The sequence below is a fragment of the Littorina saxatilis genome, linkage group LG3 (genome assembly GCF_037325665.1).
Source record: "Littorina saxatilis isolate snail1 linkage group LG3, US_GU_Lsax_2.0, whole genome shotgun sequence".
NCBI lineage: Eukaryota > Metazoa > Mollusca > Gastropoda > Littorinimorpha > Littorinidae > Littorina > Littorina saxatilis.
In genome coordinates, this window is record NC_090247.1 from 23,144,593 (window position 1) to 23,161,155 (window position 16,563).

Consider the following 16,563-nt stretch of genomic DNA (forward strand, 5'->3'; position numbering starts at 1 on the left):
GTGTTTGTGTCTGTGCGTCCGTGCGTACGTGAGTGCGTGCGTGCGTGCATGTGTGTTTGTGTGTGTATGTGGGTGGGTGTTTGCTTGTATGTGTATGTGTGTGTGTGCGTGTGCGTGTGTGTGTGTGTGTGTGTGTGTGTGTGTGCACGGTGGTAAGTGGACAGTTTAGGATATGCATTTTTCCAGCTGTTGTGTGGATGAAAATAAACACAATTGTAATCACTGTTTTTGACGCATTTTGCACCACCTAATCAGCGTTTATCCCTTTTCCAAAGATCCCCGTTTTATTGCACGTGACGACAGCTGAATATAAAGTCTATGCGTTTTCTCCTTAGCTTGGCAGACTTGAGTGGATATCTCGAAGACCAAACAAGGTATGTGCGGTTTCAGTCTTTGAATAGTGGAACTGCAGTATTTAAATGATGTGAGACGTCACAGTTGATGTTGTGAGGATGTGGAGAGGCCAATAGGGGGTAGGATATTTTGTAATCAAAAACATTTCTCCATGTAAAGCTCTCTGAATCATTTCCTTATTTTTCAACCAACAAATAAGCACTTAATTTGTTTCGAAAAAAACCCATTATTGATTAATGCTAATCCTTTAAAACATTTTTACAGGGGTGTTGGACTGAAAACAGCTTGCGTATTTTGTGAGCTATGCTATTCCTAATGATGGAGGTGTCGATCGCTTGAGCGGTCAAAATCGAGAGTTGTTTCGTCAATTACGAGGAGTACTCATAGCTAAAAGAGCTGAATTTCAGCAATCATTTTGGGGGATTGCTTTGAAAATGTTCGAATATTGTGCAAAGATACTGGTCCCACTTCGCGTAAAATTGCTGGAATGCTAGAGATACTTGTTATGGGGGCGAGGACGCCCCCATTCTATACGGATAGTTTCGAGGTTGACCATGGGCAGCGCCATTTTGTTGTGAAATACGTCATCAGTTTGTGTACACAGGAAGTTGTGACATCCGTCACCCTATGGGAGGGGTGACGTCAAAATTGTTCATCTGTAGAAAGTTGTGAAATCCGTCACCCTATGGGAGGGGTGACGTCAAAATTGGTCATCACAGAGTTTGTGTAACACAGGAAGTTGTGAAATACGTCACCCTATGGGAGGGGTGACGTCAAAATTGTTCAACAAAAACATGATATGTCGCTTTGTGCAGGGTCAACTGCAACAAACTCAAACCGAGCCATTCATACCTAGCTGTATTTGAGTGACTTATATACCCGACATTTTTATTTCTTATTTTTAGCACAGGTGTAGGAAAAATCATGAACCAAAATGTTATTTATTTTCTAATTTAACATTTTTTTTACAAATATGACCATGGTCTTTTAAACATACAGTGACATTAAACATTGTTATGTTAAAAAAAAGAAAAAAGAAAAAAAGCTTTTGTGCACAAATCAGAAAATACATTGTACATTTTACCTACAGGCCAAACCGTGAGTGTCTGTGGCAAAGCCCGACCCAGGAAATTGCACTGATCTAAATTGTCAAGAACAGGCGCTTGCATTTGGATGTGTCCAATGATAGTAGGTTTGGTTGTGATCAATCAGAATAATGTAGGAATAAAAATGTATGACAGTTTAGTATGATGACATGTAATTCACATATGCTGAAATATGATATTATACATCATGTAATATTATTATGGCTGTTGCCATGACCATGAAACCCAACAAAGGTTTAATGTAATGTAATTCAAAATACCAAAACCGAGCACCTATTAATCTCGTCTTTGCGCGTGAAGATTGAGGCCGTCTGCCAGTAGCGGTTAGGTCATACAGTGGAACCCCTCTCTAGCGACCTTTAAAATGTTGACAAAAATCGGTCCTTGTGGAGGGGGGTCCTTACAGAGGGAGGGGGGCGGAGTCAGGGGGCCACAAAGAAAGTCAGATTTAAAAAAAAAAGAAAACAGAGAAGTTTGAGTTGCTGACGACCGTTCCCTCTGAAAGCAAACTGCTTCGATTTCATGTTTGTCCTTGGTGTCCACCAGTTCTGGTGCATGTACTACCCTGGCCAAGTTTCCTCTCAAGACATCAAAGAGACCGCCCCAGTATACTCTACAGCCTCTGGGCGAACCACCTCTCATAGCTAAAACTGGGTCAATGACCCCTGGGAAGAAGGTCAGTGTCTATAAAATTTTACTCCTAGGCCTGCGGCCAGGGGGGGGGGGGGGGGGAGTATACCGGTACCATTTGAGAATCAGACCAAATGAGAATTAAACCATTTGAGAACATCCTTTTTTTTCAATCACTACATCGAAGGCCTGCGGCCCGGGGTTCACATGGGTTGGTTTGTTTGTTTGTTTCAAACCCACACCCATATACACACATTTCCCATTTAAACCATTTGTCGGCCCCCTGTCGATATTTATCGACTAAGTTCCTTGTTGAAATGTTACGCATAGTTCCGGAAAAAAGTTTTACAAACTGCCATCGGATTGTCCACTTGTGTCCAACAAATTAATGACTTCACATGTCCACAGACAAATGACTCATACAGGCACGGCCTAAGTTTCATTTGAATGTAACCCCTGGCGTACGTTTGCTAGTCAAGCAAACACATGAGATAAAAATGCAACGTTTACGCCGTTTTGCACAGCCAGCGATCGTCGCCTTGCTCTGAAAACATGCTGCGATCACGCTTGGCTGGGCATCACATTGGCACAGATTTCATCCTAACAATGTCAAGTGTGTTAACAGGCTTTGCAAATTTACGTCAGTGCTTATACCTAAATGACACTTTGGCAGTGTTTGTATAAACCATTTGTTTTGTAGACTTCCAAACAATTCTATAACGGTTTTTAAAATTGTTTCCGGATCACAGCATAAAAAATCTAATAGATCCCTTGACTTTGGGGTAGCGCGACTCTGTTGCTGCTAGCTTTCCACTGGGAGGAAACGACCCGAATTTCCCAGCGATGGGACAATAAAGTAATGGAAAACAAAATTCTAACAGATCCCTTGACTTTGGAGTAGCGCGACTCTGTTGCTGCTAGCTTTCCACTGGGAGGAAGCGACCCGAATTACCCAGCGATGGGACAATATAATAAAGTAATGACCACACAAAAAACAAAAAACAACAACTTATAGATCCCTTGACTTTGGAGATGACAAGAAAATATAGGGCGCATTTACGTGATTTGTAAAACATTTTACAAATCGCGGGGCGCGCCCCGTGATTTGTAAAATGTTTTACATTTTTTACAAATCAAGGGTTTACATGTACGTCTGGTATGTCGGTAAAATATTCTGACAGTTTTAAAGCAATCCAATGAGTCATTGCTGAAATACAGCGCTTTTGGTCATAATACCCACAACAGATTGACGAAAAAAACACGTTCTTGACCGCTCTAGCGATCGACACCTGCATCAGTAGTAATAACATAGCACACGTAAGCGTGTTCACAGTAAATGAGACAAAGAAATTGTCCCGGTGCAAACTAACTATGTTTTAAGTGATTGACATTTTTGTTTGTTCTCTACAACACTTCTGCAGTCCTGAAGACAAATTCTTATCATAATCAGACAGCGGGATTTCCGAAATGGATCTCACGACACAGGCTTTTCTCGTTTGGTTTGATTCTGCCAGAGACGGATGTATCTTAATGACAACGGAGCTCTAGTATTTTGGTGTGTGTTCATCGTGTACATGAATTTGTATTTGTTTACTGATTTGTTGAATTTGTTTTTGGTCGCTGCAGTTTGAAACTACCTAGTGTGTCCGGGACGAGTGAGAGAGAGTTTATTTCGCTGTCTGACAACCATGAAGTCAACTACTGTAGCCATCGTCGCTGTGCTGCTTCTCTTCGTAAGTATTTGCCGTTGAAATTTAAATAAAACCCACAAACACAAGAATGGTTTGGCGGCAACATGACGATTTCCGAAGCTAGGTTCACTATCTGCATCACATTCTTGCTTCTTGATTTTGAATTTTGCAACGTGAGCATATCTGTTTGTTGAGTAGGAAAACTGGCCGTCTGCTTCTAAAATAGGCCTTATATGCGCTGCGTGCTGCGTTCCGTCATGTCATTGAAAGAGGAAAAGAAACTGAAACTTTTGTTTAACTAATTCCAAGAACGAATTTCTCCTTGTTGTGGAACATTTCGCGTAATCGGACATGCATTTGCACAAAAGCAACAGAGATTCAGACTGGTAGCCGGTCACGTTTCGATAAAAGATATCCTTATACTTTGGATGCCGTCATAAGGTTAAATACTGCATTGTTTTGTTTTACCAAGCACACCATTGTGGTCCGTTGGGCGTTTAATCAAATTCCATACTTCCATCCACTCGCATCTTTTGGCTCACTTTCTTCGCATTCCACTTACCGTGAAAACTTATCAAAAAACAAAAAACAAAAACTCTCAATCATATTCTTATAATTCAGTTATGATTCACCAGTACCTAAACAGAATGACATCAAAACATCCAGGAAAGGACCTCGCAATGACAAACACGATCCGTATTTAATTTTCTGGATAAAAAGTCAGTGTTTGCGTTCCATACATTTGCACCGATTGACAGAAGAAAGAAAGTACGTAGATCATTTTTTCTTCTAGAATGGTCTCTTAGCTGAGTCTTTGAAGGGGAAACTGTTTGGCTTGAGGTTACAGGGCTGCGTCTTTCAAGGGAAATCTGGTTGGCTTGAGGTTACCATTACTCATGGTCATAACGATGACAACAACAACAAAGACGTTGACATTGTTGAAGATGATGATGCTTCTGCTGCTGCTGCTGATGATGATATTACAAACATAATTACGGTTCCTACCCACAGTGCACCTTGTTTTACTTTAAATCCGTGTTGTTGTTTTCAGATTTTTGATGCGCAATCTGATGATAAGTCCTTGACAAACATTGAGGTTTTGCAGCAGGCACAAAATCAAATATTTATTTTTCTTTGCTTCTGATGTCTTTCAGGTGTTCCGCCTGGATACTCAGGTCTTCATTAGTGCGGGTAAGTATATTTTCTTATAAAACAGCATTAATTACAAACAGAAATCATGACTTTATAAGGTCTTTTCTGATAGGTATACCCATTTCGTTTAAATATGCCGTGCAATTCAGACGGATATAGTTTGTAAAAGAGAGTGATTTCAAGTTTGGAAAACGGAAAGCAGTCCTGGTTTTAACATTCAGTCGAGTGTTGACTAAATGTTCTAACATAGACTAAGAATCGAGACGAGAGTGGAGGTCTATTTATGTGTGTGTGTGTGTGTGTGTGTGTGTGTGTGTGTGTGTGTGTGTGTGTGTGTGTGTGTGTGTGTGTGTGTGTGTGTGTGCGTGCGTGTGTGTGTGTGTGTGTGTATGTGCGTGTGTGTGTGTGTGTGTGTGTGTGTGTGTGTGTGTGTGTGTTTATAGATTCAGTGAAAACAACTGGACCGATCTTCATGAAACTTGAGCGTTCTTGAGTATAATATACCCAGACGTTTTCTTTCTTTTTTTGATAACTATTTTTGATGAGGTCATATCCGGCGGTTAGTGAAAGTTTTGACGGCACTGTCACGCTCTCATTTTTCAATCAATCAATCAATATGAGGCTTATATCGCGCGTATTCCGTGGGTACAGTTTTAAGCGCATTGATTTATTTTTACTTTTTTAATTTTTTATTTTATGCAATTTATATCGCGCACATATTCAAGGCGCAGGGATTTATTTATGCCGTGTGAGATGGAATTTATTTACACAAAACATCACGCATTCACATCGACCAGCAGATCGCAGCCATTTCGGCGCATATCCTACTTTTCACGGCCTATTATTCCAAGTCACACGGGTATTTTGGTGGACATTTTTATCTATGCCCATACAATTTTGCCAGGAAAGACCCTTTTGTCAATCGTGGGATCTTTAACGTGCACACCCCAATGTAGTGTACACGAAGGGACCTCGGTTTTTCGTCTCATCCGAAAGACTAGCACTTGAACCCACCACCTACGTTAGGAAAGGGGGGAGAAAATTGCTAACGCCCTGACCCAGGGTCGAACTCGCAACCTCTCGCTTCCGAGCGCAAGTGCGTTACCACTCGGCCACCCAGTCCCTCCTATTGATTGATTTTTCAACATTTTGGTCAAGCAATCTTCGACGAAGTACGGACTATGGTCCTGCATTTTGTTTGGAAGCTTGACAATTAGTAAATTAGTTTTCTCCTAAAAGTAATTACAAATTGTCATTAAAATCACATGTTCATAATCTACTGAATTCAAAAATATACAGATTTGTTATGTTTACTATCAAAATGGAAGAAACAAGATTCAGTAAGTACTATACGTTTGCATAGATACCCTTCGCGGAGACGAACGTGTGTTAAGATAGTAGAGACATCCAGATTTGCCTTCGTCAAAAGTTCGTGAGTTCCGATGTTCGCGAGTTTGTTGAAGTGGTGACGTCACATCCCGTCACGGTCACCACTTTCTAATTTCGGTCCAGATCTACGCGAAGTTCTTCGTGCGTTCGTCTGTTTTTCGAAAGAGTGATGACGAGTAGTGTTATATATGACGTGTCTTTTTTATCGGAATATTCCAGACATCTGAATATGCTTGGTACACAAGCAACACTGGATTTTTTTTCTCGATTTTTAGATTCATTCCTGTAAAATCTCTCAACTCTAATAAACAAATAGGTCTAGTGGAAACAAGTGTCTTGTGCAAGAGAGACCAAGGGAGATAATTGGCTAGATATGTCGCCCGTCGACTCAAGTTCTGAGTTTTGTGTGGGTATCCGTGTTCATGCACTACGCCTCCAAAATGAACAGTTTACAGATGCACAGTCCACAGAAGCGTCGTAAAGATATTAAACTTTAACACTGCGCACATAAAACATATTTTTAACATTATGAAAAGGACTAAAAGTACTCACGAAGATTGCTGATTGAGGTTCGTCAAACATGCCTTTTTCACCACGCAGATCCCGATCTTCGGCAAGCAGTGGTGAGCGCCAAAAACCAAGCGCATGCGCATTGAGGCACAAAGTTAAAAATAGAGAGGAAATCCCCACCACCGACGAATGTTCGTCTGACGAAGGTTGAATCTGGATGTCCCTAGTCTCTGGTTGGCCGGTACTGTCTGGTCAAATGGGTCAAAATAGCCATTTCTGCGTTTTCGCTGCTTGTGGAAGTCACTTCAAATACTTTTATAATACGAGTGATAAATATCAAGGCTACCGACACATAGCCACTTTTGTTGGTTTTGTTACATTTTCATTTTTATAAATTTTATCAAGCAATGGGCACTCCCGGGGATTCCCCTTTTACGCGCGCTTCATGAAACCCTGCTGCAAAATGCATGTGTTGCTATTTGTCATCTGTGCGCTGCTTGCAGCGTTTTGTGCCGAAAGAGGGCTTGCCGCAGACAAAGACAGAGATGTCGTGGCAGAGAGAGGGAGAGAGAGAGAGAGAGAGAGAGAGAGAGAGAGAGAGAGAGAGAGAGAGAGAGAGAGAGAGAGAGAGAGAGAGAGAGAGAGAGACGCAGACACAGACACAGACACAGACGCAGATAATTATTTTATTCAATAGGTCATAGTCCCTTTTGAAGGGGTGTGAACAAACGGTTAACATTGCATATAAATTAAACTCAACAGGTGCACACACAAGAGAGAGAGAGAGAGAGAGAGAGAGAGAGAGAGAGAGAGAGAGAGAGAGAGAGAGAGAGAGAGAGAGAGAGAGAGAGAGAGAGAGAGAGAGAGAGAGAGAGAGAAAGAGAGAGAGAGAGAGATAGAGAGAGAGAGTGAAAGAGAGGGAAATAGAGAGAGATAACTCCCCCCTCACACCGCCACACACACACACACATACACACACACACACATACACACACACATACACACGCATAACACACACACACACACAAACACACACACACACACACACACAGACACACACACACACACTCGCATGAGCACTATCTCACACTTCAATTCAATGTGAATAATTATATACTCTTATGCTTGGTAGATATAATTTATATTAATGACAAATGACAGTCTTATCTCTAAGAGAGTTTATTTGTAGATATATTACAAATGTAGCTGCCACTTGTATTTTGTTTACTTCTATTTACGACGACCATTAATGAAGTCTGACGCGGCCTTTTTGGGTTGAACGTTTTTGCGAGTTTGAAGGGAATAACTACCATTTATATTCCATGAATAGCCTTTAAATAGCAGGGTGCATTAATACTTTCATAAATCACCAGAAACATTCGTTTACCTCGTCTTAATTAACGAGTGATATTTTTCAAACACAAATGCAATAAAGCATGTCTGAGTAATATGTACGTACCATCCACAGTCACGTACAATCAAAAGTAAAAAATAAGCTTAATTCGAAAAAAAACAAAAAAAAACACTCTGTGTGGTTATGTGTGCACTCCAACATATGCTTTTTTTACATTTTTTATGTTTTCCTAAAATATATAGTTTGGAGCGCTACTAATACAACTCTAGCATGCTAGTACATGCAGATTCTTACGAAATGGGGATAAAGTTACAATTTACAGGTTATCTGGACTGTCGCAGAGTAAAAACATACCAAATTCATATCGTAATATTCACGGTACATCACACAATGCTTAAATGCTTTATTTGTGCAGCTTAGTAGTCTGTGCTCGTAGCAAACACTAAAGTTATATGCACTATGACCCGAAAACGCAAAATTCTGACGCCATCATGGATAACGTAATGCCCCATAACACGCAAACAAAGTTTAGCTCTACGACTCTTATTATCATATCGTTATCATCAAGGGATGTACTTTGGAATGATAAATAGTTCTCGTTATTTATCGCTGTGTCCTGCACTGCATCTTTCACAAACGGCTTGTGAGACCTTTAAGTAATATACGACTCGTATATAATATGCTGACTGTAAGCAAATGATAACAGACAAGTATAGCAGATGGCTGTAAAGATTATCCTGCATTTAGATGTTGATATCATTATCATGTCTGGTATCCATACACCACGGGCGGTATCAAGCGAAACGCCCACGTCATCACGTAATGGATGCAACCGTTTTTATGGGGACATTTTCAAAGTCGTTAGACAGATGTTTCATTGCATATAGGGCCACATGCACAGACAGAAAATGATGTAAAACGTAAACGTAGTTACGCAATTTCATTTGATTATTCAGAACTCTGATCATGCAATGTTCAAGCGAGTTGAACACATCATCGCATTCAGAGAGAGAGGGTGCGTATGGTACCTTGCCATTCTGTTCACACAAACCAACCGACAAAGGTGGCTTTTCGGTGTTTCAACACGGCTAAGTGTTTTATTGTTAAAAATAAGAAATGACATTCCTTCGAATAAGTCATCCAGGTATGTTTAATTCAAACGTTTAGTTTGTTTTTGTTATTTTTAGAATGATGAAACAGGGTCCTGGCCTGACCGCTAAAACATTAAACGGGACACATAGAATTAGTCATGATTGTCAAACAGTCACAAGGTGCACTAAGTTGGCAATCAAACATAAAACAGGCCCCCTAGAATCAATCATGGTTGGTCAAATAGTCACATGGTGCACTACAATAAAACATAAAACGGGCCCCCTAGAATCAGTCATGGTTGGTCAAATAGTCACATGGTGCACTACAATAAAACATAAAACGGGCCCCCTAGAATCAGTCATGGTTGGTCAAATAGTCACATGGTGCACTACAATAAAACATAAAACGGGCCCCCTAGAATCAGTCATGGTTGGTCAAATAGTCACATGGTGCACTACAATAAAACATAAAACGGGCCCCCTAGAATCAGTCATGGTTGGTCAAACAGTCACATGGTGCACTACAATAAAACATAAAACGGGTCCCCTAGAATCAGTCATGATTGGTCAAATAGTCATATTGTACACTAAAATGGCAATGAAATATAAAAGCGCTGGTGATATGGCGGCAGCCTGTCATTGCAAAAAAGTCAGCTGAAAGTCGATTCAAATTGGGTCATTCGAACGGTGACTCAACAGTCACATTCATACGTGTTTAACTTCATCAACAGACAGGATCTTGATATATTTTCAGAATGATGACTTCAATCCTGCCGGAATTTAATCGTCTTGTATGCATGTTATTATCTGCTTATCATTGTATTTGTATAAATATAGCTTGGTCGGGGCTCTAGGGTAAACTTCGTTGGTCACTGAATCGTCCATTGACAGCAGAGCTTGACTTTATTTGCATTCCATTGCAGACGTTTAACAAAAATGTTGTGTCGTTCGTTGATTCTGCTCTTTGTTGTTGGTAAGTTTGTAACTTTGTATGCGTTACATTATTCTTATTTTAACATATCAATGTCCAACGAAAAAAAGCTGAAAGTTCCGTAAAACAGATTTGTTTTAACTTTTCAAAACGTTCAATTATTTCAAGTCAAAAGAATTGATCTTTTTCAGAAAGTATAACACTGATCTTGACTAGGCGATCATCCAAGAATATTTCTTCAGAGTTTCTACACTGGAATGTTTGTCATGATTAGCTAGACATCAAAACCACCTGGTTAAGGCCTTCCTCAATGAAGCCCGAAGTTGACTTGGCGAAAGACGGGCGCTGTGGCTGGGTGGTAAGACGTCGGCCTCTTAATCGGAAGGTCGAGGGTTCGAATCCCGGCCGCGGCCGCCTGGTGTGTTAAGTGTGGAGATTTGTCCGATCTCCCAGGTCAACTTATGTGCAGACCTGCTAGTGGCTTATCCCCCTTCGTGTGTACACGCAAGCACAAGACCAAGTGCGCACGGAAAAGATCCTGTAATCCATGTCAGAGTTCGGTGGGTTATAGAAACACGAAAATACCCAGCATGCTTCCTCCGAAAGCGGCGTATGGCTGCCTTAATGGCGGGGTAAAAACGGTCATACACGTAAAATTCCACACGTGCAAAAACACGAGTGTACGTGGGAGTTTTAGCCCACGAACGCAGAAGAAGAAGAAGAAGAAGAAGAAGACTTGGCGAAGACTTGGCTAAGTCTTGTTACCAACAGTTCAGTGCCGACATTGTGTGCGGTAAACCTCGAGAAGTTGACTTTCAAAAGTAGACTTTGCCCAATTATTAGTAGGCTTATGTTTTAGGATTCCTTTTAAAGTAAATGCGTCAGCGCTTTCTTGTGTCCAAAAAAATTATTATCTTGGTTAAAAAAGAAATGCAGTGCGCTCGGTTTCATTATGCGAGTCCGACAGTTTGACTAAATGTCTTAATTTCGCTTTAAGCGTCTTGTTTGATTCTTATTTTTGAAATGCTAGGAGCCTGTCTGATTTTCGATTTGAAATGTTTAGTAATTTCAATACCAGTGAATGTATCGAATAAACATTCGAATTCTCGTCTTCGAGTCCGACAAAAATTCATACTTAGGCAGCAAGTTTGAGGGCGTTCACCCCTTAAACATCAAAGGAATTCTTAATAAAAATCGATCGATACAAAACTGTTATTTGTATTTTCGACAGTCATTGTTCACCTAGACCGCTGGCGCGGTGTCGGAGGAACACTGACTGTCTCGGTCTATGCAATATGTCATATTTTTATCAAAAACAAAAATAACGTATACTTTTTGTGTGCAGGCGTGGTGATGGCCAGGGATGTTAAAAGAGCGGTGTGTCCCTCCTCCGTGGCAGACATCACCTCGACTTGCGACCAAAAGACCAGCCATATCGAAGAAGACAGTTGTCCGTGAGTGTTGATTCCATGAAGCGATACTTTGCTTGAACGGTCATTCGACTGCTGCTTTGTATTTTTTATTTTAAAGGACAAGGCTTGTTGAGCATTTCCCTTTTTATGTTTTGCTTGTATTTTGCTTGTTTGTTGTTGTTGTTGTTGTTGTTGTTGTTGTTGTTGTTGTTGTTGTTGTTGGTGGTGGTGGTGGTGGTGGTGGTGGCGGTATTGTTGTTGTTGTTGTTGGTGTTGTTGTCGCTGTTGTGTTGTTGTTGATGTTGTGTGTGTGTGTGTGTGTGTATGTGTGTGTGTGTGTGTGTGTGAGAGTGTGTGTGTGTGTGTGTGTATGTGTGTGTGTGTGTATGTATTCTTGGGTGTGGTTTTTTAGAGATAAAGAGAGAAAAGCAGAGTATTGACATTGTGTATGAATGCATGTAGAGGGGTGGTCTTAAAGAAGCCTGGCCAGATCTAAGATGGAGAGCCGCACTGTTATCACGGTGAGTTGTGTGCCTTTACATCCCCAACAGATCTAAGATGGAGAGCCGCACTGTTATCACGGTGAGTTGTGTGCCTTTACATCCCCAACAGATCTAAGATGGAGAGCCGCACTGTTATCACGGTGAGTTGTGTGCCTTTACATCCCCAACAGATCTAGGATGGAGAGCCGCACTGTTATCACGGTGAGTTGTGTGCCTTTACATCCCCAACAGATCTAGGATGGAGAGCCGCACTGTTATCACGGTGAGTTGTGTGCCTTTACATCCCGAACAGATCTAAGATGGAGAGCCGCACTGTTATCACGGTGAGTTGTGTGCCTTTACATCCCCAACAGATCTAGGATGGAGAGCCGCACTGTTATCACGGTGAGTTGTGTGCCTTTACATCCCCAACAGATCTAAGATGGAGAGCCGCACTGTTATCACGGTGAGTTGTGTGCCCTTACATCCCGAACAGATCTAGGATGGAGAGCCGCACTGTTATCACGGTGAGTTGTGTGCCTTTACATCCCGAACAGATCGAAGATGGAGAGCCGCACTGTTATCACGGTGAGTTGTGTGCCTTTACATCCCCAACAGATCTAGGATGGAGAGCCGCACTGTTATCACGGTGAGTTGTGTGCCTTTACATCCCCAACAGATCTAAGATGGAGAGCCGCACTGTTATCACGGTGAGTTGTGTGCCTTTACATCCCCAACAGATCTAAGATGGAGAGCCGCACTGTTATCACGGTGAGTTGTGTGCCTTTACATCACGAACAGATCTAAGATGGAGAGCCGCACTGTTATCACGGTGAGTTGTGTGCCTTTACATCCCCAACAGATCTAGGATGGAGAGCCGCACTGTTATCACGGTGAGTTGTGTGCCTTTACATCCCCAACAGATCTAGGATGGCTGACATGACCGCTCTGACATCATTCTGCCTTTGACATATACACAGGATGGAAAATATGTTTAATGATACACGACACTGATACATGCAAAGCCTGGCGGTGGCCTTACGAGCTGATTTGACGAAGTCACCGAGATAAAATTCGTTCCAGACATATTTTTTCAGTTCCTCCGAGGCCACGCAGAAGAAGTAACGGAATGTTAGCGTGACGATATGTTTTGCAATATGACGTCTTATTGAACTTTGTTTCGCTTTTGACGTGAGAAAGCCAAGAAGAGACGTCTTGGTGTGTTTAGTCGGTGTCGTTTCTCATTAAACATGTGTGGCCTTTCGACCATCCCATCAAAGCTTGACCAAATCGTTAGCTATCTGTCATCCGGAACAGTGTATCATTGGTCCTGTTTTGTCACGAGAACTGTAACTGAGTTTGTTTTGTCTGTATTATAAAGTCAGTCAAATAGAATTCTCTAATTTCTCACACTTAATTGTTTCAACACACTCTGAAAATATCACAGACAAATATATCAGCAAAATAATAGTTATAGATTTATAACTGAGTTTGCAAGTACGGTCAAAATGCGGGCGCAGGATGGGTTTAAAATAATTAGACGTACGTGACAATCATAGCACTGACGACGTTTATTTTTTTTAATTCTTGAAAAGCCAAACAGATTACGTCTGTGACATTGCCAATTCTCTCTTCATTTCACTTGGCGCACTATACATATTCCATAAATAATAGCCGACGAGCTCTATTATCCAAATAGATTGCACCATGTTTTATTGTTAACTAAATAAAGCCCACTTCGTCAACATCACGGGCCAAAGAATCAAGACACAGCCATTGGGGTGTGCACGTTAAAGATCCCACGATTGACAAAAGGGTCTTTCCTGGCAAAATTGTATAGGCATAGATAAACCAAATCCACCAAATACCCGTGTGACTTGGAATAATAGGCCGTGAAAAGTAAATATTCGCCGTAATGGCTTGAGATTTACTGGCCGATGTAAATGCGTGATATATTGTGTAAAAAATTCCATCTCACACGGCAGAAATTAATATGTAAAGCGCTTAGAGAACGTCAAGCGCTATATAAATCTCCTATATAAATAAATAAATAAATAAATAAATAACGTACAAAGGGAATCCAGAGACTTGTTTCTGTCTAGTGGGGCACCATAAGGGGTTCAAGGCTTATACAATGGTAAATCCTTCTTAATCGCATGCACACAAAGTTATAGCATGGTTTCCCCAAGCCACAAACCATGTTATGTTTTATTTGTAAATAAAACAAGTGAATCGTTTACTTTAGAAGGAATAAACATTGCAGTCAAAGAGTGTACCCATTGTGTTTTACTTTATGCGGAAAGAACATGTTTTGGAACATGCACTAAATAAGGAACATACTTTAACTGCAGTCAAAAGGTGTACAGAGTTGTGTTTAACTTGTATGTGGAAATGTTTTAAAGCATGGACCAGATGAGGAAAATGCTGTCAAAGAGTGTACACACTTGTATTTTACTTTTGTGTGGAAAGAAACATTTGTGAATTTCATAAATGTTTCTTTCCACTGAAACATGTACCATATACGGAACATACATTAATTGCAGTACAAGAGTGTACACAATTATATTTTACTTTTATGTGGAAAGAAACATTGTTGAAACATGTACCATATACGGAACATACATTAATTGCAGTACAAGAGTGTACACAATTATATTTTACTTTTATGTGGAAAGAAATATTGTTGAAACATGTACCATATACGGAACATACATTAATTGCAGTACAAGAGTGTACACAATTATATTTTACTTTTATGTGGAAAGAAACATTGTTGAAACATGTACCATATACGGAACATACATTAATTGCAGTACAAGAGTGTACACAATTATATTTTACTTTTATGTGGAAAGAAATATTGTTGAAACATGTATCATATACGGAATTAACATACATGAATTGCAGTCAAACGGTGTAGAGAGTAATGTTTTACTTTATGTGGAAAGAAACATTTTCGAAACATTTACAATATAAGGAACATAAAATTCAGTCAACGAGTGTACACCATTGTATTTTGTATACTTTATGCGGAAAAAATACATTTTTCGAAAGTCAAAAACGGGACAAAATTGTGTTTCAGGTGGCTTAAAGCACAAACAGATTGCCTGCGTGAGATCTACAATGCCTGCTATGACGTGAATGGGGAGATGGAAACGGATGCGGAAATTCTTCTCGGAGCAGCCGACGACCGGTTTTATGCAGAGTGTTAAACCCCAGAATTAGCAGCAACCATTTCACAGCAAAAGACACAATAGAAGAAAATAGGATATTCTTTATCAAAATCGTCGTTCACTTAGGAGTATGATTGTATTATACTGATTTACTTTTTTAACGAAAGTAAACGTTGGTACACTCGCAACATCGTTTTGTTTGATGGAAAGATGGATGGTTGGACGGATTGATTGTTGAATGGATAGATGGATGGATGGTTGGATGGATGGATGGATGAATAGATGGATGATTGGATTGATGGATGGATGGATGGATGGATGGACACACACCCACACCCACACACACCCACACACACCCACACACACCCACACACACACATATGCTGTTGAAAGTTCAAAAGGGATTGACGCAAGTTGATGATCGTGACAGTGAGTGACACATTCGTTGTGGGAATGTCAAGTTATAGAATGGGCATTTGACGTCAACGGAAGAAGGCGGGGTGTTTTTTTAATGAAATGGTTGTGTATCGCGATGGGTTCAAAATCAGGCACCAAAGGTGCTCAATGGACAACACCACGCACAAAATTGGCCGTCGATTAATTGACCTGTGTATCGACAACAGCCTTGTTATTCTGAATGGAAGAACACTAGGTGATCTAGATGGGCGTTTTACCAGCCACCAACCTAACGGCAGCAGTGTGGTTGATTATTTCATATGTACACATGTGTTACATAGCGGTGTAGTAAACATGACAGTGGAAGCGCTAAATGAATACTCAGATCACTGTCCTATACGTCTGACTATACACATACCAGCACTATGGAAAAGAAAACAGGAAAGGAGCTCGTCTAATAATTACGCTACAGCCCCAGAGCCAAATAATCAAGACAACACGAGTTTCGTCTGGGACGAACACTCAGCCGAAAGCTTACAATGCGCACTCAAAACACAAGCGTTTACTATGCTGCTAAGAGACATTGACAATAAGATAGACGGACTACAAGACAATACCATGACAAACACCTTAGATGAAATAGTAGACGAATTTACGGACATAATGACAAAAGCATCAAAACTCTCCCTGAAATGCAGACTATCTAGAAGAAAAAAAAAGAAACAAAAAGCAGAGTAAGAAATGGTTCGATCAGGAATGCTACGTACAGAGACGGGAACTTAAGTCACTAAGAAACGCATAAATTTTAATCGCCACCCCTATAACCGCTCTCTGCGAGATAAACTCTTCAGTCTGTCACGCACGTACAATAAAGCTTTGAAAAGGAAAAAAG

General features: G+C 40.6%; 1 protein-coding gene across 1 annotated transcript; it reads left to right on the top strand.

Annotated features, from left to right (window-relative positions):
• Nucleotides 1-216: 216 nt before the first annotated feature.
• Nucleotides 217-15,463, top strand: LOC138961912 (uncharacterized). The gene is made up of 5 exons (XM_070333586.1): nt 217-374; nt 3,717-3,823; nt 4,936-4,972; nt 11,554-11,662; nt 15,185-15,463. Exons 2-5 carry the CDS (start codon nt 3,779-3,781, stop codon nt 15,312-15,314), a joined length of 321 nt encoding a protein of 106 aa, XP_070189687.1. The 5' UTR covers nt 217-374; nt 3,717-3,778; the 3' UTR covers nt 15,315-15,463.
• The last annotated feature ends 1,100 nt before the right edge of the window (nt 15,464-16,563 follow it).